This window comes from Garra rufa, chromosome 5 (genome assembly GCF_049309525.1).
Source record: "Garra rufa chromosome 5, GarRuf1.0, whole genome shotgun sequence".
In the NCBI taxonomy this organism is placed as follows: domain Eukaryota; kingdom Metazoa; phylum Chordata; class Actinopteri; order Cypriniformes; family Cyprinidae; genus Garra; species Garra rufa.
Window position 1 is genome coordinate 52942988 of NC_133365.1, and position 24046 is coordinate 52967033.

Genomic DNA, 24046 nt, shown 5'->3' on the forward strand with positions numbered 1-24046 from the left:
AAAATCTGGCATGTGGTTGGAATAATAAAAGTTAATTTAAATGAAAAACTTTTTTTTACCCTATTGGCATATTTTTTCTTGTTCTAAGCAAATATTAATTTTTTTTTAAAAATATGACATATCTTGTCATTTTGCCTGATTTAAAGAATGTTTAAATATAATTTTTAGAAAGTCATTTTTGGAAGTGCAGCTTTCTAGACATTCTCAATAGAAATTTCTACTGCTTTTAACATTTGTGACTCTGGCCACAAAAGCAGTCTTAAGTAGCACATGTATATTTGTAGTAACAGCCAAAAATACACTGTATGGGTCAAAATTATCCATTTTTCTTTAATGCCAAAAAATCATTAGGATATTAAGCGAAGATCATGCTCCATGAAGATATTATGTAAATGTTCTACTGTAAATATATCAAAACTTAATTTTTGATAAGTAATATGCATTGCTAAGACCTTCATCTGGACAACTTTAAAGGCAATTGTCTCAATATTTTTTTTTTTTTTTTTTCTCGCAGATTCCAGATTTTCAAATAGTTATATCTGTATAGTGTTCTATCCTAACAATACATCAATTGAAAGCTTATTTATTCAGATAATGTAGAAATCTTAATTTCAAAATATTTACACTTCTGACTGGTTTTGTGGTCCAGGGTCACACAAACAATCAGACACACACTGCAAGCACAAGTTTATCAAAACTCTCCTTTAATTCTGCGCTTCAGAAACAGTCATCAGAACAAACGCTTGTAGTGAAACATTAAGCTCAGTTGAGTTTATCAAAGTACTTGAGTTTGCCTGAGGGGTCTGGAATAATCTGTGCGAAAAAGAGGAGAGATACGAAAAGATACTGTTATCTCTGATGACACACACACACACACACACACACACACACACACACACACACACACACACACACACACACACACACACACACACACACACACACACACACACACACACACACACACACACACACACACACACACACACACACACACACACACACACACACACACACACACACACACACACACACACACACACACACACACACACACACACCTTACCGTATCACTGCCGGGTTTCCATCCAGCCGGACACACTGATATCAGACAGACAGAGACAGAGTCAATAACACCAAAACCAAACCCTTACAATTATGTCATGCACACTCATATTTCAGTATAGGTGCTATAAGATACTTGTATTACAATATTGTGGTTCATAATGCAAATCACAATTATCATATCATATCATATCATATCATACTTACATGTCTGAACTCCTACCACACATTTTAAGAAATGTTTTTTCTTTGTTTTGACAGTTATGTACATTCCAATAAATAATTATTAATAATTTTATCAAAGAGATTGAAAGGCTGAATCTTTTTTTCTACTCTAGTATTTTTTAAATAATTAAGAAAATTATTCTGCTAGTTGTGCATAAACATTTGCTTTCTCCATTTCTTGGCTATATTTCAGATTTTAGACAGGCTACTATATGTAATTACTGGAAATAAATGCATAGATTATCTAGGTTTTTAAATAATAATTTCTAAGGCAATCCACTTCATCTGATTATGCTCCTGAAGCAGTGTTTTTTAGTATATACTATTATATTTAAGCAATAAGGTACGAGAGGCCGCGCTGTATCATGAATAAATCACGGCTGAAGGGCGTTATTAGGCATGACGCGAAGCGGAGTGCCTGCAACCCCTTCAGCCGTGATTTATTCACGATACAGCACGGCCTCAAGTACCTTATTGCTTTTATAAAACGGTTACCACACAATAAAAATATTAAAATCAAAAATATATATTAATTTATATATAAGTTGTACGTTTTCATAAAGTAAAATCATTAACTGCCTTCCGCTGTAAAAAGTAGTCCCTAACTGCTGCAGCTGTGTTTACGTTGCTAAGGGTGGTTGCTAAGGGGGTTCAATGATACACAAAACCGTTGAGTGAAGCGGTCATAGCAGTGCCGTATCATGAATACGACACAGCTGCTGACCAATCAGAATTGAGGAATGGAACTAACCGTTTTATAGTTAAGCAATAAGGTACGAGAGGCCGTGCTGTATCGTGAATAAATCACGGCTGAAGGGCGTTGTTAGGCACGACGCGAAGCGGAGTGCCTGCAACCCCTTCAGCCGTGATTTATTCACGATACAGCACGGCCTCAAGTACCTTATTGCTTAACTATAAAACGGTTACCACACAATAAAAATATTAATATCAAAAATATATATTAATTTATATGTAAATTAGGTTGTACGTTTTCATAAAGTAAAATCATTAACTGCCTTCCGCTGTAAAAAGTAGTCCCTAACTGCTACAGCTGTGTTTACGTTGCTAAGGGTGGTTACTAAGGGGGTTCAATGATACACAAAACCGTTGAGTGAAGCGGTCATAGCAGTGCCGTATCATGAATACGACACAGCTGCTGACCAATCAGAATTGAGGAATGGAACTAACCGTTTTATAATATTTATTAATATTTAGCTTTTATTAGTATATTTTAAGTTTCCGTAATTTTGCTATGTGCTTATCAGTTTTATAATATTTTTATTTTATATTTTTTATAATATTTTATATATTAATATTTTAGTTATTTTTTATTTCAGTTCTATCTTAAATTTAGTTCAGTTGCCAAAACTGTATTTGTATTTGTATTTATTTCAATTATAATAGTTACCAAAATATGGTTTTTATTTTGTATAAAGATTATGGTTAAAATATATTTTTTATAGTTCTAGTTAACAATAACAGCACTGTTCTGAATGTAAACCCACTGCCCAGTTTTGTGTGACCAATATTTTTTTTAGTTTAGTAAAATTATTAATTTCAAACAATGCCATAAATCAATGTGTTAACATTGGTAGCCCTAGTAAACTGTTATAATCTATATTATTCCGAATAAACTTTTTTGTTAAAATGTTAAACAAAATTTGTCACAAGTGTGTCAGATAAGGGGTTTAAAAACACATCAATGCTGTACCTTCTCCGTGTTTATCAGTGTACTGGAAAGCCTGCACCAGTCTGAGGGTCTCATCAACTGAGCGTCCCACCGGCAGGTCATTCATGGTAATCTGTCTGAGAACGCCTTTATCATCGATGATGAAGAGACCTCTAAAAGACAGCAGAGAATAAAAACAACCACATAATTCAGCAGGCAAGTCACTGATGTAATACTGGAATAGAGGCTTTAAAAACAGGGGGCTGATTTTGTACTGAACATCTGTGACATATGTTTGTGGTTATTTAAAAAAAAAATACACTTTACAATAGTAAGGTCCCACAGGCCCCATAAATGAAAATCCCTAGTTTCAGTACCGAAGCGTATGCCCTTGATCCTCGAGAAAGACGCCGTAGTCTTTCGATATCTGATGTGTGAGGTCAGAAAGTAGAGGGATTTTCATTGGTCCGAGACCTCCTTGTTTTCTGGGTGTGTTGATCCTGATAAAAAGAAACAACACTTAGTGCATTCATAGCCCTCACTTATATAAGAAACCACAATTAATCATCTCAAAGTCCATGTTTAAATATGTATGTGGATTAAGCAGTGTGTTCTCACCAGGCCAGGTGAGTAAACTGAGAGTCCACTGAGCAGGCGACCACCTCTGCGTTGATGGCCTGAAACTCGTGCACACGATCACTGAAGGCGATAATCTCAGTAGGACACACAAACGTGCTGTGGATCAACAAAACCAGTCAAACGTTTAGAATAATTAAGTGTTTCTAATGTTTTTGTAAGAGTGTTTTCTGCTCACCAAGGCTGCATTTATTTGATCAAAAATACAGTAATGTTGTGAAATATTGTTACATTTGAAAGAACAGTTTTCTGTGTGTATATTGAGGGGTTCAAGCACATAGCGCTGAAACCCTATTGTAATTGTAAGAATGGTCACGGATTTGTGTTCTCCACATAAAACTGATCGTGCAGATGAAACTGTAAGTCGTAGAGACCTGAAACTTGGAGGGATAGTAGAACTCACACCGATGACAACATCACCAAAGCTTGCCCCATTCAGCTTGTCACAAAAGTACGAAATCACTCATAACTCCTAAAACGTCAGTCACAGGCTCAAGTGCCTTATGTTGTTGGAATCCTTGGTTAATGGTGGACAAAATGCACGCCTCAGATTCAGTTGTGAGCCTGGTGAAATTTTCAGCTATTTTCCGTACTTTTGCAAACCAGTCCTAGATTTTTTACCTGATTGGAACCAAACCAGTGCAAAGAGATTCTCTGTTGAGTTAATATTAATAATTTTTTTTTTAAAGTTAACTTTTAAATGTTTAAAAGGGGCAGGGCCAGTTTTAGTAAAGTGCCTATAACTCCTGATCAGAATAAGATAAGAACACTAAATCTGAGGTCACAGGGAAAACATTGTGGAGCATAATGGCTGTACCTATGCAACCATTTGTCCTTTCAACATGAAAATCGCTGTGCATGGTCTTGGTCCAAAGTGGCCGAAGTGTCTATAAGGACATTTGCATATCTCAAAAAACATGGCTGCCATAGGCCAATGAATTTTGAGCAACTGTTAGACAAGGTTAATGGACGTCGATCAGAACTGAACTTGGTGGGCCTGTTGGACTCATGGCCCCAAAGGTCCAAGAGGAATTTAAAAGAAATTGGCCACTGAGGGAGGCGATATCACATTTTTCAAGGGTGTAAATGATTGTGCATTGCACAGTTTTTCACAGAAACACACAATATTTATATCATATGATATAAATCCCCATTCCGGCCAACTTTGCCTCTAGAACCACTGCTGTCAATCAAATTGTTTGCTAAATAATTGAGAAGAGGTAAAAAATAAAATAAAAAACCTACTTTTGCAAACTAGTTTTTTGCTCAATCTAGAAAAAAAAACACTGCAGTACAATTCTCTAGACTCTCCAGGTCAATAGTTATCAAAAGAAATGTTGAAATGTACCCTTTGGGAGGCTATAACAGGGTCGTTTAGAAAAAGGGTCTGTCCGAATTTACCCAAAATCCAATAAAGCCTAAAGGAAAACTCAAAACATGTTAAGCACATGCGACAGGTGATTCTAAACAAGCATGCAAAGTTTTAAGGAGACTGGAACACAGCTGGTGCTTTAACAGTCATAACCGTAAAAAAACACATCAAATTTCCATGGCAAATTACCTGTATTTGCCAAAATAGTTTTTTTTCAATCATTGATTTAGGTGTCTTAGGTCTTTTTCCATATTTGATTAAATGCCTTAAAAAGCACTTGAACCCCTGTAATCGCTGCTTGCCACTACATTTTAAAATATAATTGACTGCTGTGAATAAAAGTTGAATTTTCAGCATCATTACACCAGTCTTCGGTGTCACATGATCCTTCATATTAGAAATCATTCTAATTTGCTGACTTGCTGCTCAAGAAACATTTCTGATTATTATCAACGTTGACAACAGTTGTGCTGCTTCATATTTTTGTGGATACACTACTATTCAAACAAGAAAAGAAGAAATCTATACTTTTATTCAGTGATGCATTAAATTGACTGAAAGCGACATACATTTATAATGTTTTAATAGATTTCTATTTCAAATAAATGCTGTTCTTTTAAGCTTTCAAATAAAATCATCAAGCAGCACAACTGTTTTCAGCATTGATAATAATTACTAAATGATTAATAACTGAAGAACAATAACTGAGCAGCAAATCAGCATATAAGAATGATTTCTAAAGGATCATGTAACACTGACGACTGGAGAAATTATGCTGAAAATTTAGCTTTGATCAGAGGAATAAATTACATTTTACAACACATCACAAACATGCAACATTTGATCAAATAAGTGCAATCTTGGTGAACATAAAGAGTCTTCTTCTTATAACTTCTAAGTGTTTTGTGCATTCATTCGTGTATTTGTAAGAATAACTAAGGTTTATGTAGTCAAAGCATGCTCACAAGTCCAGAGGGTAGAAGAAGAAAACCAAGTATTTTCCTTTGTAATCTGACAGCTTCAGCTCTTTAAACTCTCCATTGATCACAGCTGTTCCTTCCCAGTTTGGTGCTGGTTTTGAGACTGAAAAGACAGAAACATATCACAACATCTATTATTAATGCAGATATGTGTGCATAGGCATGTATGTGAACTACTGTCTCTTTAAGAGATTCAACAGCATGCTGAAAAAAAAATTGTGCTAGATCCAAGTCTTAAATCATGACGTGTCCTTAAAAGCTGTGCACTTTTATACACCACACAGACCAAAAACAGTTCAAAACACCTGATTTGCACAAATAGAAAGCACATATTATAATATTGCAAACATAGATGTGAGTTAATTATTCTGATAATAAACTGTCACGCAGACAAAATATTGCTCACAATCCATTTAGGCAATTTATGTGACATTCATTATATCAAAATTAACTTTTAAAGCCATTTTTCAGATGTTAAAATCAAATCCGTCCACGTATTTTTTAAATAACAAACAATGCTAACAGGCTAATAGTTGTACGTGTTGACAGCTGTTAAGAGACATATGTACAATAGCATTTGATATTTTAAATATGTATATTTAAGATCAGTTTTGTTAATTTAAATGCATGTACTAAATATGCATGTAGTTTGCATATGCATAAAAGCCCGAAACGCACTTTTGGCTTTGCTCAGGTGAAGGGAATGATCAGAGACGGGGACGCGGAAAGCCTCTCCGGGATAAACGTGTCCTCCGGCATAATTATAACACTCCTGCTCCTTCTTCCCGTTAGCACCGTCACACACAACCGATTCGGTAAGTAAAAGCAGTGCGCAAACTACGCCGAGCAATTCTCGGGGCGTTTTAATGCAGCGACTGACATCCATTGCTAAGTCTTGCAGGAAGCACGTCTCTCTTAGCTTGATTATTATTCCTCCTTCTCCCGCCGAGCACAGACGTCATCTGATCTGTATGACGATTGGATCGACTGAAGCTGCGTTCTATTGAGCGGGTCTGACGGCGATGTGTATGATATAGAGATCTGGGGTTTCCGCTTCAGCGCGCCATTACGACTCATTTATTAATTTATATATTTATTTATTTATTTTCCTCCATTAGAATAATCAGCAACGCACCACTGAATAATTCGTTAATTAATAAATAATAATAATAATAATAATAATTATTATTATTATTATTATTATTATTATTATATCAATTATCAACAATTTAATACGATTTTAATACTTTTAATACTTGCCTGGCCAAAATATCGGTTTGGAAACTTTAAAACGCTTTGTAAACATACTATTTAATAAAAACGTTTTAACTTAAAGTTCAGTTTAGTCGTTTTTTTTTTTTTTTTTTTTTTTTTAACATTAATAAGAACAAAACATTATACAAACGTACATTTATGCTTACATGTCAGGGGTAACGCATATGAAAAAATACAATAACTACATGAAAAAGAAGAACAAGTACAAAGAGAAAGGCTTTTAACAGCTAGTGTTTTTGTTTTTTTACTTTAAAATTTTTACTTTTTTCTATTGTCTCCAAATATTTTTAATATCAACTTTAAATTGTTCAACATTTGGTAATGTGCCATTCCATTTAGCAATAATAATAATCTAATCAAACATAAATATCAAATGAAAAACATTTTAACATAATATCATCTACAATATTAACACAAAAGTATAGAATTATTGAGTTTTTTTCAAAATATTTGTGATTTAGGACATTTCTAAAATAAATAATTATTAGTTTCAGGGATTTTTTTTTTTTTTTTTTTACAAAAAAACACAAGTGTTTTCCATGTAACATTTTTCTTAAATATATGAATATGTTGATTATATCAACACAAACTTTTATTTTGCATTTTGCATTATTTTTCATCGCGATTAATCGTTTGATAGCCCTTGTCTTTTTGATAGAAACTTTTTTAATAAAGATAATTTAACTGATGTTGTTATATTATTTATGTTTGTTTCCTTTCTTCTTAAAAAATGTATATAATTTATATTATATATAAATATACATCTTAAATGTAAAACTTTTCTTAAATATATTAATTTATGTGCGTATTATTTATATTCATAATTAACAAACAAGGTATACGCACATATATTATATCAACACACACTTTTATTTTGCATTTTGCATTATTTTTCATCGCGATTAATCGTTTGATAACTCTTGTCTTTTGAAATAAAGACAATTTAATTGATGTTGTTATATTATTTATTTATTTGTTTCTTTTCTTCTTTTTAAAAAAAAAAAAAAAAGGGGGCAGGGGAAAATCTCTGGCTTAAAAAGAAGTATTGCGGTCATCCGGTCACACAGTGGCGCAGCAGTTTTGTAAATGATCGTCACTTCCGCTGTTCTCTTTCAGGACGGTCGCGCGTTGGCGGGAGTTCACCAGGTTAAATCCTTTTAAACCTAGTAATCGGTTAGTATTGGCAATAAAGCTGTTGTTTTATGTTTTACCACCAATTTTTGACATTTACTGAAAGTTATACGTCATAAAAAGCCAAGTTTGTCTGAACGCGTGTCTCTTTGTTGCGGTTAGCGACTTTTCCTTGCATAACTCGGCGGAGCACGTCTGAATAACGTTACGCGCCTTGTGTTCTTTATTATTATTTTTTTTTATAAAAAATGAAGATCTAAAATGGTCGATCGTTTACATTACACTGATTTTGCTAGTTAATTTGTTGATTTATCTGGAGATACGCTTAGCAACCCGACGCGTGTTGCTATGCTATCATGTTTGATGCAACGTTATTGCGTATTATTTTATTATAGTTTAGTTATGTGTATGTATTGTTGAATTATTACGTTTCATATAAACAATAGTTAACAAAATAGCTGTTATGGGGTAAATGTGTGATCTAAATGCACTCGCTCGACGCATTGTGGTTCGTTCGTTGTGAAATCGGTATAAAATTACTATGAATATTAAACCCGTTTATCTTTACTGTACCACAGGAAAGCTTTTCTGATACTCGTTCTACTGAAACACAATGGCCGACAGCGATGATGAGTACGACCGCAGAAGAAGAGACAAATTCCGCAGGGAGAGGAGCGACTATGACCGATCCAGGGAGAGAGAGGACCGCCGCAGAGATGGCAGAGATGACTGGAATGACAGGTGAGAAAGAGGGAATTAATCTATTAAAAGAACCACAGTTCAAACTATTATGATGTCTGCAGATACTGAGAAGTGGAGCAGAGATTTCTTGTCCACTTGGGGGTGAGATATTCTTTAAGAGCAAGGCCGAAGCATGTCTTCAACATTTGGAGGACAAAAAAAGTTTATCTTGTAATTAATGTGTGCATATTTTGAAATATGAACACATTTGCTTTGAAAGGATTACTCCTCTTCTAAAATAAAAAGTTAATAATTTATCATCCAAAATGTTCATGTCTGTCTTCAGCTGCAAAGAAATTGTTTTTAAAAGGGAAACCCTCAAGGATTTTTCTCCATAAAGTGGTTAAAAATGCAGCTTCCAAAGGCTCTAAAGGATCCCAGATGAGGAATAAGGGTCTTATCTAGTGAAATGATTTGTTATTTTCTAAAAACAGTTTACATACATTTTAACCTCAAATGCTAGTCTTGTCTAGCTCTGCGATAGGTATGCATACTTTTGTGTATTCCAGCTCAGATAGAGTATGTCATTTTCTCCAACTTCAAAACCATCCTACATTTTTGAAGAAGTACGGACCCAGTGTTTACAAAGTGAATGTGCGAAGAAGATAAACACCCTTTACAAAAAAGGTAAAACAGCGATGTAGAACAATTTTAAAGTTAAAGGAGAAAATGAGTGCGCGTGCATATTGCAGAGCTAGACAAGATGAGCATTTGTTGTTAATTTTTTATTTATTTATTTTTTAAATGATGGGTCGTTTTGCTCGATAAGACCCTTATTCCGTGGTGGGGATCATGTAGAGCTCTTTGAAGCTGCATTGAAACTTTCAATCAGTTGAGCACCATTAAAGTCCACTATATGGAGAGAAATCCTGGAATGTTTTCCTTGGAAAAAACGTAACTTTGCGACTGAAGAAAGAAATGCATATTTTGGATAACATGGGGTGACTAAATTATCAGGAAATATTTATTCTGAAAGGGGAGTCCTCCTTCAATTCCATGCCTAATATGCTGAAAACCACTTGGATTAATAATTACTTGAATCACACAGCCAATATTTTTAATCCAAAACTATAATTAGTTTGTATCTGTAGCTCCGTTTCCATTCACCTACTTTATGCAATATCCTAAAATTTGCATAAAACGCTGAATGGAAATACCGCCTAAGATGACATGCATAAACTATAATGGAAACACAACTTGGCCATATCTGATTATTATCCTCTTTAATGTCTTTAGTGGTTACGGCCCTGGTCCAAGAGATTTGTATGTTTGCATATTTTTATGTATATTCTTTGTGGTTGTCGTTTACTGGCGGCCCTCGGCTAGAGAGTGGGACAGGGGCCGTGAGCGCCGCAGCCGAGGGGAGTACCGTGACTACGAGAGAGGCAGACGAGAGAGATTTTCACCTCCGCGTCATGACATGAGCCCCCAGCAGAAGCGCATGAGAAGAGACTGGTAAGAACTTGAGTGTTTTAGAGTAGGAGATCACTTTTAAACTTCTGTTTTGAAACCTAGTTTGTTGTCTGTTGCTCACATAGGCAGTATACTTGAGTTGTTGCATTTATTTGATTCTGTTTTATAAGGTCAATTAAATTGCTAATGTTATGCCTTCAATTGATTACCAGTCTTTTTATTTATATTTATTGGAAAAATAAAAGGGCCATAAGGCCATATCATTGTAAGTATTTTAATTATTAATGTTTTGTAAATTCAGTTAGACTTTTTTTTTTTTACTGTTCTATTTTAAACCACGAGATTGGAATCCTGAAAAATGAAAATTTAAAACATAAACCTGAATTTGGGAAAATAAATTTCTAAAAAAAATTCTAGCTGAATCTTAAATTGTGTTTGGATGTTTTTTTGGTATCAAATTTAATTTGACCATTAAAATGGATTCCAGAAAAATTAAAACGGGATTAAAAAAAGAAAAGAAAATGATTTACATAAAAATAAAAAGCATGCACAAGTAGTGAGGAGTGTGTCTGTGAAACCTTAAAATACACTGCCAGTCAATTTTTTAATCTTTCTTTTTTTTTTAAGTTTCTTCTGCTACAGTGAGGTTTTGAAATATTTTTACTATTTTAAAAAATCTTTATTTTAAAAAAATCTGCTTTCTATTTAAACATTTTAAAATGTAATTTATTCCTGTGATCAAAGCTACATTTTCAGCATCATTACTCCAGTCTGCAGTGTCATGTGATCCTTTATTCTAATATACTGGTTTGCTGCTCGAGAAACATTTATTATTTAAAACAGTTGAGTACTTTTTTTTTTTTTTTTTTTTCTCCAGGTTTCTTTGATGAATAGAAAAGTCTGAAGGTCATTTATCTGAAATAAAAAGCTTTTGTAACATTATACACTATATCATTCAAAAGCTTGAAGTCAGTATAATTTTTTTTTTCCCTGTAAAGAAATTGTAGAAAGTAATACTTTTATTTAGCAAGGATGCTTTAAATTGATCAAAAGTGAGGATAAAAACATTTAAAATGGTACAAAAGATATTTTTGCTATTTCCAATAAATGCTGTTCTTCTGAATTTTCTATCCATCAAAGAAACCTGAAAAATTCTACTCTGCTGTTTTTAGCATAATAATCATGTTTTTTTGTTTTGTTTTTTTTTTAGCAGCAAATCAAGAGTATTAGTATGATTTCTGAAGGATCATGTGACTGGAGTAATGATGCTAAAATGCAGCTTTGAAATCACAAGAATATATTTAATTTTAAACTATATTTAAATAGTAAACAGTTACTTCAAATAGTAAAAATGTAAATTTTACTGTTTTTGTTGTGCTTTGGATCAAATAAATGCAGGCTTGGTCAGCAGAAGAGACTACTTTTGACTGGTGGTGTACTTCCTATGTAGTCATCTCACTAGGTTTTGAAACGAAGCCAAAGAGATCAAATGCCAATATAAAACTCTTACACGCTATTCTCAGGGATGACCATGGGGGTGACCCTTACCATGGTGGCTATGATCTGGGTTATGGCGGTGGTGGAGGACCCAGCTACGCCCCTCCTCAGCCGTGGGGTCACCCTGACATGCACCTGATGCAGCCCCATCATGGAATCCCCATCCAGGCCAGGTGAGCAGGAAGGAAACGAGCAACTCTAAAGTCCACCATTCCCTTATATTTAACTTGTGTTAACACCACCTTCTCTTTGGTCTTTCTTCAGACTGGGAAACATCCACGATATGGATCTGGGTCCTCCCCCTTCTGTGATGAAAACCTTTAAGGAGTTCCTGCTGTCTCTGGACGACTCTGTGGATGAGACGGAGTCGGTCAAACGCTACAATGAGTACAAGATAGATTTCAGGCGTCAGCAGATGCAGGACTTCTTCCTGGCCCATAAAGATGAAGAGTGGTACGATAACAGTTGCTGTTTTTGCTCTGGTAGTGTTTGTGCATTAAGGAGCTAAGTCCTGCATCTGTAGCTTGTAAATTACTACAGTCAATTGTGTTTTGAGGTTGAAGTACTGTTTTAAAGTTGTAGTTCATCCAAAATTGAACACTTTACTTTTTTGCGTGAACTATTCCTTTAAAGCTGAAGTGCTTTATCCTGATAGCATGATTTCCAATTAATGTTAATCTCATCGGTTTGTCTCCACAGGGACTGAATTGGTCTCATCATTGACTTGTTGCCTGTGTTTTAACATTCATTTCATTTCAGGGTTTTGCATATTGTTTTTTTGTTTTACAAATTAACAAAATCCTCCTTCCCTCCATCACCACAAGGTATTGGAAGATGAGAAAAACTCTTGGACCCATCGCAGGAGTCGCTGTTAGATAGTCAGGGTTTGCACTGCGCACAATGCAGCTGCCATTAGAATCCAAGTACCAGGGCTTTTAGCTAGACAGTCGAACACTCACAATCCAAACCTACCGTCGCGTTCACGGAAATATTTTTTTTTTATTTTCTGTAGTGTGTGATGCCTTTTCTTCCTTTTTGTTTTTTCGTTTTTGATATTTGGATCAATCAAACTCCCCACTCCCCAAATACACAGAAATGGTGTGTATGTACACACTCCTCTGAGAAGACTGCTCTCAGTGTAAATGTGTTGTAATGCGGGGAGTACATCAGGTAAATGTAGTGCACACAATGGAAAATGTTTCACCCAACTGTTTTGACTCTCGTTTCTTAATAATGCATCAGTTTCTGTTGTTTCACTTTTTATTTTTTGTTTCTACTACTTTGGTGGTGAGTCTAACTTGCTGTATTACACACATTCAAACACAAGTTTTGTTTATATCACGTGTAGTAAGACTGACAGAAGTGCACTTAAAAAATTTAGCCGACAAATTGGTGTCATAAGCTCTTCAAAAGCTAGTGTGCTGCCTTGAATACTGCCTAAATATGCAGCTGCCTTCTAAGACAGCATCCTAACTGGAATGAAATATCTACGCTTAACAGTTTTTTACTCGCTTTGTTGAAATCAATGCAGTTTGACATTTACATCTAATATTTTATGCACATGCACAAACAAAAGTCACAAATGCTATTTAATTTTGTCTTCTCTCTCTTTTTTTTTTTTTTTTTTCATTGGAGTAAATGGAAAAGCAAAATTTTGTTGTTTCTGTTTACCAGACTGTGACTATATCAGCTTCTAATAACACTGGAAATGTAAAAAGGGTCCATCAAGGAAAGATATAATTTCTCTTGCTTTATTTTGGAAGGATATATGCAATGCTGTCTTAGAATCTAGCTATAAGATGGCAACAAAATTATGCTGCTTTCTTTGCATCGGAAGCATATTTATGCTGCCTTGGCAGCTCACTAGTTTAAGAATAGAGCCACAAAATTATATGACAGAAAGTGGGCCAATTATGTGGGATAATGGGTCGATCAATTTAAATGTATCAACTTTTTTTTAGGCATGTAGAAGGCAGGATATAACTATCAGGTCTCTTAATGTCTGGTTTCTAACATGCTGTTTTCTCTTTCCCCGAACACCCCATTTGTCCCTCCTTCTCCTTCCTGTCTGCCTGTCAGGTTTCGTTCAAAGTACCACCCGGATGAGGCTGGGAGGCGTAAAGCAGAAGCCCACAGTGCTTTACAGAACCGGCTGAATGTCTACATGTATCTGATGGACAATAACTTATTTGAGTCTGTCACTTTGGACATTGAGCATGCTCCACAAATCACCAAGATTTTAGATGCAGGTATGGAATAGTGCTTTTCATCTGCTAGTTTTATTTGTCTAAAGTCTAAAAGATTGGGGATGTAATGATATCAGAATCTCACAATACGAAAAAGACATGAAGAATTAGAATTTAACCTTTTTTTTTTCCATCTAATGCACTTTGAAAGTTTAAGATGAAAAGCTCCAACCCTTGTTCTTAACTAAGGAAAGTCTGAATTGATTTGTATCTGAACTTTGAAGGGGACTCGACCCTCTTTTTACTTGTGATGAATTGAGCCATATATTGTAAAATAATTGCACTGTAAAATTAAAATTAATATTAAAGAAATTATATATATAAATTTATTTATTTTTTACACTACAAAAGGGAAATTACGATACTACTTTCCTAATTTTTACACTTAAAAGAGATATTTTGAATTTGGACTGCAGTAACATTACCCATTTGAACCACTTGTTACCAGCTTACCAACTTGTTATTCACAAGCTTTTATTTCAATGGAAATGGCAGTAGAGCCTTTATTTTGAAGGAAAGCTTCAGTGAAAAGAGGATTACAAAAGAGTCTCACTACAAATGTAGTAAAATACTGTAATTATGCTAAATTCTCAGCACATGCAGTAAATGAATTCACTGCATTGACTGTGAACGGAGCCGTTCTGAGGCACAGAAAACACCGGATCACAAGCTGATCGCCTGAACGAAGTGTGCACTTTGCTTTGAAACACACAGCGAAAATTAAGCCATATTGTGCTTTCGGTTTTAGTTCGTTTGACAGATACTGTGCCAGCATAATGACCCAAAACACAACTTTAAAGACCTTTTATGTTAGAATAAGAGGTTTAAGTAATTTAAAAACTACACTTTTTTTTTTTTTTTTTTTTTTTTCCCCGGAAATCGTGATATAACGATATTAATATTGTTACATCCCTAGTAATGATGAATTACAGGCATGCCATTTACTCAAAGCACGTGCTTTGTTTTTTCCCTGTTAGCTGTAATAAAGATGGAAGGAGGATCGGAAAATGACCTGCGCATCCTGGAACAACCCAACGAGGAGGAAGAGGAGCGAGAGAGACTGTCATCTGGTGGACCTGGTTCTGAACCTCCCAAACGGGACGAGCCCAGGCCGGCAGATGTTGAGCGCAAACCCTCGACTGAAAAAGAAAAGATGGTGAGTGAACGCTGTGTAACGGAGCAAAGGATCATGCAGTATTTTAAGGATCTTTGTAACACTTATGGATATCTGTGTCTATAGGGTGAGGGTGATGAGAGCACTGAGAAGGATGCAGCCGCTTCTGCAGGAGGAAGTGAAGGAGAGGAGAAGACCGAGAAAGAAACGCCTGCTGAACCAATCCCTGAACCCAAGAAGGTTAGTTAGCCAAGTTGATCTGCCATCTGTTAGATTAAACATTTGCATTGTTTACATTAATTGCAATCCAGTGGCTTTCTCTTTTTAGCTAAGTAAGAAGCGGAAGAGGAAGCGCAGTGGAGACAGTGAAGATGAAGCTAGTGCGTCTGACAGCGAATCTGATTCTGACTCTGACTCAAACTCTCACTGCTCGGAGAAACCCTCAGAAAGACAGCGAGAACCAGATGAGGGGGAGGATAAGGAGGAAGAGGAAGAAGAGGAGGGGGAAGGTCAGTGTCAGAGCTTCTGACAATAAATCATCTGTGTCAGAGTGTCATGGTTGTGACAGTTGTTTGTGGTCTACTTAAAGCTACTGATGCGAAGGAGCAGACGGAGGAGCAGAAGGAAAGGGACAAGGAAAAGGAGAAGAAACCAAAGGATGATCAGCCTCCACGTCCTCGACCTCTTCACAGGACGTGCTCGCTCTTCATGAGGAGCATCGCTCCAACTATATCTAAAGCGGAGATCGTCGCTGTAAGTGTGCATGCAAAACAAAGAGAATTTTTGCTGTTATTGTCCATGATGTGGTGTTTAACCGATGCCTCTTTTTTTGGCAGCTGTGTCGACGTTATCCGGGATTTATGCGTGTTTGTTTGTCAGAACCGCAGCCAGAGCGCAGGTATGTTAATGTTGGAGTCACTTCAGTTTCAAAACATTTTAGAGCAGGTGGTGTAGCTTTTTGGCACTTGCTATGTAAATGCAAAATCATGGACATGATTTCTATAAAGTTGGTCCAGAAAAAAAATACACGTACTCTTTACAGTCAAAAATACCACATTTGAAATGAATGAGAATTTAATTTTAATTTCAATATAACTGAAAGCTCATTTGAGATGTCAACCTCAAATTTGAAACAACATTAGATGCATGGCTTTGATTTTTCTTGCAGTTTTAGAGTAAATATAAAAGTAAATATATAAAATATACATTTCATTTAGAAGTAGTATTTTTGTGCAATTTCATAATAAACTTCAACTTATAACTTTTTTTTTTTTCAATTAACTTTAACTTGTTTCATGCACCTGTCAAGTTTGAGATTCTGGGCTTTTTGGTTTTTCATGAAGTGGTTTTTCAGACTAGTGAAAAGAAAACATAAAAGACACGAAGTCTTTCTTTTATAGCACTTTATCTATTTGTGTCAACACATTTCAATTACAAAACATTTTTAAAGGCCGTTTTCTCAAAATGATTTTTTTTCTCCTACACTGAGCCATAAATCTCCACTTTAGTAGCACTTACACCAAACTTTGCATTTTTATTCCTGTCTATATCCTGAAGGTTTTTACACAGAAATTTGTTCATATATAATTAGCTTGATTTTATATATTTTTATTTATTAAATTTTTTGGGGGGGGTCTGTTCTAATTTTTTTCTAAATTATGGAGTGACAAAATGAGACCCAAAATTCCCTCTGTAAAAACTAAAATTTTCCATTTCTGTGGCTCAGGTTTTTCAGGCGTTGCTGGGTGACCTTCGACAGAGGCGTGAACATCAAAGAGATCTGCTGGAACTTGCAGAACATCCGGGTGAGTTCTTGAAGAATCAGTCTGAAGACCCACAATGTATAGCAAACATCTCGCTCATTCTCTTCTCCTGTTCCTCTTTGAGCAGCTGCGGGACTGTGAGCTGGCTCCCGGAGTCAATCGTGATCTGGCACGACGTGTGCGGAATGTCAACGGAATCACCCAACACAAGCAGGTTCTCCGTAATGACATCAAGCTGGCTGCTAAACTGATCCATGCACTGGATGACAGGGAGAGGCTCTGGAGCCACAAACCCAGAGAAGAGACTCTCACTCTGGAGGTATACTCACCTCAGGCTGATCAAATGTGTTTTAACTGAGCTTTTAAATGTGATTACTCTGCTTATTTCTTTCATTTCTCTTATTTCATGAAGCTCCCTGCTCAGAACCCCATTTTGAAGAACATCACTGATTACCTTATCGAGGAAGTGAATGCAGAGGAGGAAGAGCTTCTGGGAAGTGCAGGAGCCGACTCTGAGGAGGCATCCAAAGAGGGAAACCCCACTGAGATAACTGTGGAGAGAGATGAAAAACTTGTCAAGGTCAGAAAAAGAGCGTTATCATTTAACTCTATATCAGAAGACTCAGACTTGCACTAATTTGACTAGAACCACTGGAGACTGGAAATGCAAAATTCTTTAGGTTAAAAGTCTATAATGCAAAAAAAAAAAAATCTCATTTTCAATTTCATGAAAATGGGAATTATTGTGCCTAACTATCATTACACTCCTGAAGTGGACTGCAATTTAATGTGTTTGTGTCCTCCCAGGTGTTGGATCGCCTCCTCTTCTATCTCCGTATCGTACACTCTATTGATTATTACAACTCCTGCGAGTACCCGAGTGAGGATGAGATGCCAAACCGCTGTGGCATTATCCACGTGCGAGGGCCAATTCCCCCAAACCGCATTACTCACAGAGAGGGTAAGTGTTGCCATTACTGCTAACAGATTTGATTTTCTTAAACGGTAGAAAACATCAAACCATTTAGTCATTACAGTTATAAAAACAAAAAGAAAAGTGTACACAAATAAAAATCAAAAATTGTAAAAATTGTTTATCAAATTTTTTTTTTTTTTTTGTAGAATTTGAAATGGAAGACATGATTGAGATTTCTTATTGAAGTCCTTGAAATCAAAAAAGTAGTATTTACAGTCCTTGGAAAGTCGTGGAATTTCATTTTAGAGTATCTGTACGAACTGTCAGACACAAACGGGTATTGTTTTAGGTCAGCTTTGATAAAAGGTTTTGATCCACTTCAAATGTTGATTAATGTAGTTTAATGTAAGTTGATTGGTTGATTTCCTATAGGTTGTAAATACCGTGACCCTGTCTAAATATTTCAGTTTGTTTGAGCAGTCCAGCAAAGGCCAAAAGTTTAGGATGAGATTATTAAGTGCTTGTTGAGTGAAAAACAATGGCAAAAACTTTTACACTTTACAACTTTATTAATCCCACAAGGGGCAATTGAAAAGGGGCAGTTACATCTACACATTTGATAAAACACAATACATGCACACTACAAGAAAAGATACGAAGTTCACAACCCATCATGCTTGTCTTAATTCCATAAATACCATTGTGGAATTCAACAAAAAAATAAATAAATAAACAATAAACTCTGCTAAGACTTTAAATTATACAAACGAATAGCCTCTGGAATAAAACTAAATTTATATCTATTAGATGAGCATTTAATGCTCCTAAATCTTCTGCCAGAAGGCATTATTTCAAAGTACTCCTTCAGGGGATGAGAATCCTTTACTTTACACTGAAGAAATTAACTGATTTTGTTTGACTTGTAGTGGCTGACTGGCAGAAGACTTTTGAAGAGAAGCTGGGACCCTTATTTAGCGTGAAGGAATCCCTGTCTGAAGATGAGGCAGCCAAGATGGGCCGCAAAGATCCAGAACAGGAAGTGGAAAAGTTTGTGGCGGCCAACACACAGGAACTGGGCAAAGACAAGTGGCTTTGTCCTTTAAGTGGCAAAAAGTTTAAGGTGTGAGAGATATAACATGCTCCTTTGTTTATCTGGTTGCTTTTTAGGCCCTGCACTGAAAAAAAAGACATTTCTTTGTATTTATTTGCTAGCAATTTTTGACTGAAAATTGTAAATCATACACCAGCTTTTTCAGTGTAGGGAGGGTGGTTCATTTTTGACAAAATCAATGAAACTGACACTCTCTCCAGGGCCCAGAGTTTGTGAGGAAGCACATTCTAAACAAACATGGTGACAAGATTGAGGAAGTAAAGAAAGAGGTTGTCTTTTTCAACAACTTCCTAATGGATGCTAAAAGACCCTCCATCCCAGAGATGAAACCTCCACCTCCTCCAGGCCCAGGACAGGGTAAAAAAGCACATCAATCTTATGTTATATCAGAAGTTAGATTTGATTTTTATTTTTCCTAAAAAATTTTTTCCTCTTGTTAGGAGTGCTTTCACCCGGAGGTCTTCCATTCCCTCCTCAAGGTCTCATGGGTTTTGGCCAGCCCAGACCTCCAGTTATGGGATATGGAGGTGTGTGTCTGTTAAAGTAGTAGTGAAAATGATGCTATTGACATGTTCAGAAGTCATGATTTAATTGCAAAACCATTTTTAATGCATGTCTTTTTCAACAGTGTTGCAACTGTAAAACTGTATCTAGCCTTTCCTTTTTGTAAAAATGATTTAAGCTTTGAAACTTGTTTCTGTTCTCTACAGAATTGAAAAAATAGCAGGGTTGTCATGGTCATACCGAACTGGAAATATCAGATTTTTTGAAGTCATTGAAATGGTTTTTTTTTTTGGTGTGCATTAATTTGTTCAATGATAGAAAATCAAATCATTGTGGTGCATCTGTAAAACACATTTGAGTTGATTCTTCAACACTTTAACAGGTGGTCCTCCTTACCCACCTAACCAATATGGTGGAGGTGGCAGAGGCAACTATGACAACTTCCGTGGACAAGGTGGTTACCCTGGAAAACCTAGAAACAACAACCGGTGAGTTTTGTTTAAAGGGGAGACACTGCATGAAAAATTAAAGCCCAAAATCTCAAACTTAACAGGTGCGTGAAAGTGTTTTTGCCTGAAGTATTTTTCTTTTATAGCACTTTGTCTATAGATTTCAATTACAATACATATTTTTAAAGGCCGACTCCAATATGTAATAAAAATAAAAATTAACAAGAATTTTGAAACTGACTTCATCCAGTGATTAGAAAAATGTCTCATTTGCATATTTAAATCTAACATTTTAGAAAACTTGTAATACAAAAAATGTTTGCAATTATCAACTGGGTTTGGCGATAACTTTTTATTTTTATTTTATTTATTTTTTTTAAACGTAATTTACTTGCAGTGTTTCGCCTTAACTGCAGTTACGCAACAGAAGTGATGTTGTTTTAGAGGCTCATTTAGGATGAATCTAATATGTTGCTATTTCTTTTTTCAGAATGATGCGTGGGGATCCTCGCAATATCATTGAATATCGTGATTTAGATGCTCCAGATGATGTGGACTTCTTTTAGAGCTCCGGTTTTATTCTCTCCATTTTAATCAATTCTTTTTTTTTTTTTTTTTTGTTTTTTTTTTTACGGTTGTCTTTTTTTTTTTTTCTTTGCTGCATTAATTTCAGAAGCTGCCCCGTAACTGTCTCCTGTTCACTCATGTATTATAGTAGTGCTCCACCTGAACACATGTCCTTTATGTTGAATGGTCATTGCGTGTTCACTGTCATAGATATTGAGCTTGTGGCCTTTTTTTTTTTTTTCTTCCAATAAAACTTTGATTTGGATGCTTTTTGTGCTGTTTATTTATTTATTTTATATATATATATTATAATTTGAATGTAATTTACATTTTGTAATTAAATTATTAATTACAATTCATAGCTTCAAAAAAAACTGTTTACAGTGAAGCACTTTCTCTTGCACTTGGACACATTTAAAAATCCAGTTTATTTGGTATCTTCCATATCTTCATTTAAGTGGATCTTTTTGAGTTAAATGGTCTTTTATTAGGTGAATAGATTTCTGTGAGTGATAATTGGCTCTGTAATGGTTCCTTGCTTGTGTGCACATTAGTTTTGTGCATTGCGTAAGCAGAAATTCTTTATTTTTTTTTATTTTTTTTTGACATGTTTGTATAGAAGCCCGTTTCTGCCACTGAATAAAGAAAGGTTATTGCAACTTATCATAGGCCTGGTTTCACAGACAGGGCTTAGACTAAGCCAGGATTAGTCCATAGTTCAATTAGGACATTTAAGTAATTTTTTTATAAACATGCTTAGAAAAACATTACTGGTGTGTATCTTGAGACAAAACAAAGGCACTGATATATTAAATCAACCAGTGCAATTTTATTTCAGTTGAAACAACTCAGACTTACATTTTAGTCTAGGACTAGGCTTAAGCCTTGTCTGTGAAACCGGGGTTAGACTAACTATTCTAACTTTTTTTCTTTCTTTCTTTTAGATAAACTCAAGTCTGAGAAATAAAGTCAGAATTGCATGATATAAACTCGCTATTCTAAGAAACAAACTTGCAATTGACGTTTTCTATCTCAGTTCTGAGAAAAAAGAAGTGAGTTTATATGATGCAATTCCGCGGCAGAAACTGGCTTCCAGATTTTTGTCTTCTAAGGACCTCTGTGTAACCTTTTTGTAATTTGCTATTTAATTAAGTTCTTTTAATTCTGGAAATGAGGACAAACATTTATCTGTAGTAACTGACCATCATTTTATAAATGTGCTCAATACAGTTAAAACTTTTTACATCTCAATCCCATCTAAACTTTTGAAATTCTGATCTCAGTAATACATATCTTCTAAGATTCTATTATACAATGGAGTTTGGTCCCTTTTTTCTGCCTCAGAAAATAGAAATGGATAACACTGAAAAATACAGGGAAATGGAATATGAGCCAAACCATTTAAGAGAGTTTTGTAATATTTATGTACAGTATGTCACAAAAGTGAGTACACCCCTCACATTTCAGCAACCATTTTAGAAAATCTTCTCAAGGGACAATACTATAGAAATGAAACATGGATATATTTTAGAGAAGTCAATGTTCAGCTTGTATAGCAGTATAGATTTACTGTCCTCTAAAAAATTACTCAACACACAGCCATTATTGTCCAAATAACTGGCAACTGGCACTGCCTTAATCATCCTGGGCATGGAATTGACCAGAGCTGCACAGGTTGTTGCTGGGATCCTCTTCCACTCCTCACAGAGCTGTTGGATGTTAGACACATGGTGCTTTTCCACCTTACATTTGAGGATGCCCCACAGGTGCTTAAGAGGTTTCAGGTCTGGAGACATACTTGACCACCCCTTCACCTTCAGCTTCAGCTTCAGCTTCCTCAGCAAGGCAGTCGTCATCTTGGTGATATGTTTGGGATCATTACCATGTTGGAAAAGTGCCGTTCGGCCTAGTTTCTGAAGGGAAGGCATTATGTTTTGCTTCAGAATGTACAGTACAGTACCTAATGGAATCCATGTTTCCCTCAGTGAACTGCAGCTCCCCAGAACCAGCAGCACTCATGCAGCCCCAGACCATGATGCTACCACCACCATGCTTGACTGTAGGCAAAACACAATTTTCTTGGTACTCCTCACCAGGGCATCGCCACACATGCTGGACACCATCTGAGCCAAACAAGTTTATCTTATAGTCTCATCAGACCATAGACCATGGTTCCAGTAATTCATGCTCTTGGATTGGTTGTCTTCAGCAAACTGTTTGCAGGCTTTCTTGTGAACCAGCTTCAGATGAGGCTTCCTTCTGGGAAGACGCCTATGCAAATCGACTTGTTGCAATGTGCTACGTATGGTCTGAGCACTGACAAGATGACCTTCTACTTCTGCACCCTTTAAAGCAATGCTGGCAGCACTCATGCATTTGTTTTTTGAAGCCAGGTTCTGCACCTGACGCACAGAATGAGTTCCAAATGGAACCCATCTTGGAAAAGCTCTGTATGACCCTGACCACTGTAGTGTAACTCAGTTTCAGGGTGTGACTGAACCTCTAATAGCCTTGGCCATCTTTGTGGAGAGCAACAATTCTGATTCTCAAATCCTCAGAGAGTTTTTTGCCATGAGATGTTATGTTGAACATCCAGTGGTCAGTATTAAAGCACCAACATTTTAACTGCTCTAATACAAGATACACAACTTTGTATGGTCCTGCCAAGCAGACAAAACTCACTGTACTCACTTTTATGAGATCCTGTATATAACATCCCACATTTATGTGATAATTGAGGTTATAAATGTTTTGTGCTGATACATGCATCATTAATATTACTTATACATATGGTACTGCTATTTAAAAATCTAAAAATTAAAACTGCCCAGGGAGAAATTAGCTGAATTAGCAACACTATGAAGTACAATTTCCAAAGAGAACTCTAATACTTTGTATATTGTTTTACAAATAAATAATGAAATGCTAGCTTATGGAATAGCTCTGATTCCAACCATTAGAGGACCTGAAAGCATTTAATGTGGGAAGTGAAATCAATTCAGTCTTATAAATATCATTTACCACTGAGTAAACTTCATTATTCATCAGAATAACCACTGTTATTTTACCAAGAAACTTCACCAATCGCTCTGAAGTAATGCAGACAGTGTATTAGGCAGTGCAATGACGAATGACGGCTACTTGATAGTGGTCAAAATAACAGGATTGTGGGGGGAAAAATCATATTCAGCACTCGCAAACACATATCAAATATATTTGGGTAGGATTTAATGCATTTAATTTATATGAAATAAAAAATAGTTCTTGTTCCTTTTTAGAAAGAGTGAAATACGAATTTCCGAAACCTTCTCACAGACAAAAACAAGTCGTGTTCAAATAGGGTTTGTAGGGGTGTTTTCAGGACAAATTCCA

General features: G+C 35.7%; 2 protein-coding genes across 3 annotated transcripts; one reads left to right on the forward strand and one right to left on the reverse strand.

Annotated features, from left to right (window-relative positions):
- Window positions 1-687: 687 nt before the first annotated feature.
- Window positions 688-6874, reverse strand: prdx4 (peroxiredoxin 4). Its single transcript, XM_073840831.1, has 7 exons — window positions 6626-6874; window positions 5933-6050; window positions 3578-3694; window positions 3337-3459; window positions 3002-3132; window positions 1067-1101; window positions 688-813 (listed from the first exon to the last, which is right to left on the reverse strand). Exons 1-7 carry the CDS (start codon window positions 6831-6833, stop codon window positions 763-765), a joined length of 783 nt encoding a protein of 260 aa, XP_073696932.1. The 5' UTR covers window positions 6834-6874; the 3' UTR covers window positions 688-762.
- Window positions 6875-8290: 1416 nt separating this feature from the next.
- On the forward strand, window positions 8291-20744 carry srrt (serrate RNA effector molecule homolog (Arabidopsis)). 2 transcript variants are annotated; one of them, XM_073840833.1, is made up of 20 exons: window positions 8291-8395; window positions 8932-9094; window positions 10421-10549; window positions 12031-12177; window positions 12269-12457; window positions 14084-14253; window positions 15228-15406; window positions 15491-15604; window positions 15693-15873; window positions 15954-16117; window positions 16201-16262; window positions 17091-17169; window positions 17255-17446; window positions 17540-17707; window positions 17935-18088; window positions 18970-19163; window positions 19355-19511; window positions 19595-19681; window positions 20041-20146; window positions 20598-20744. In XM_073840833.1, exons 2-20 carry the CDS (start codon window positions 8967-8969, stop codon window positions 20671-20673), a joined length of 2676 nt encoding a protein of 891 aa, XP_073696934.1. In that variant the 5' UTR covers window positions 8291-8395; window positions 8932-8966; the 3' UTR covers window positions 20674-20744. The 2 variants fall into 2 exon arrangements, with proteins under 2 accessions (XP_073696934.1, XP_073696933.1); XM_073840832.1 differs by having other exon boundaries at window positions 8932-9093; window positions 10405-10549.
- The last annotated feature ends 3302 nt before the right edge of the window (window positions 20745-24046 follow it).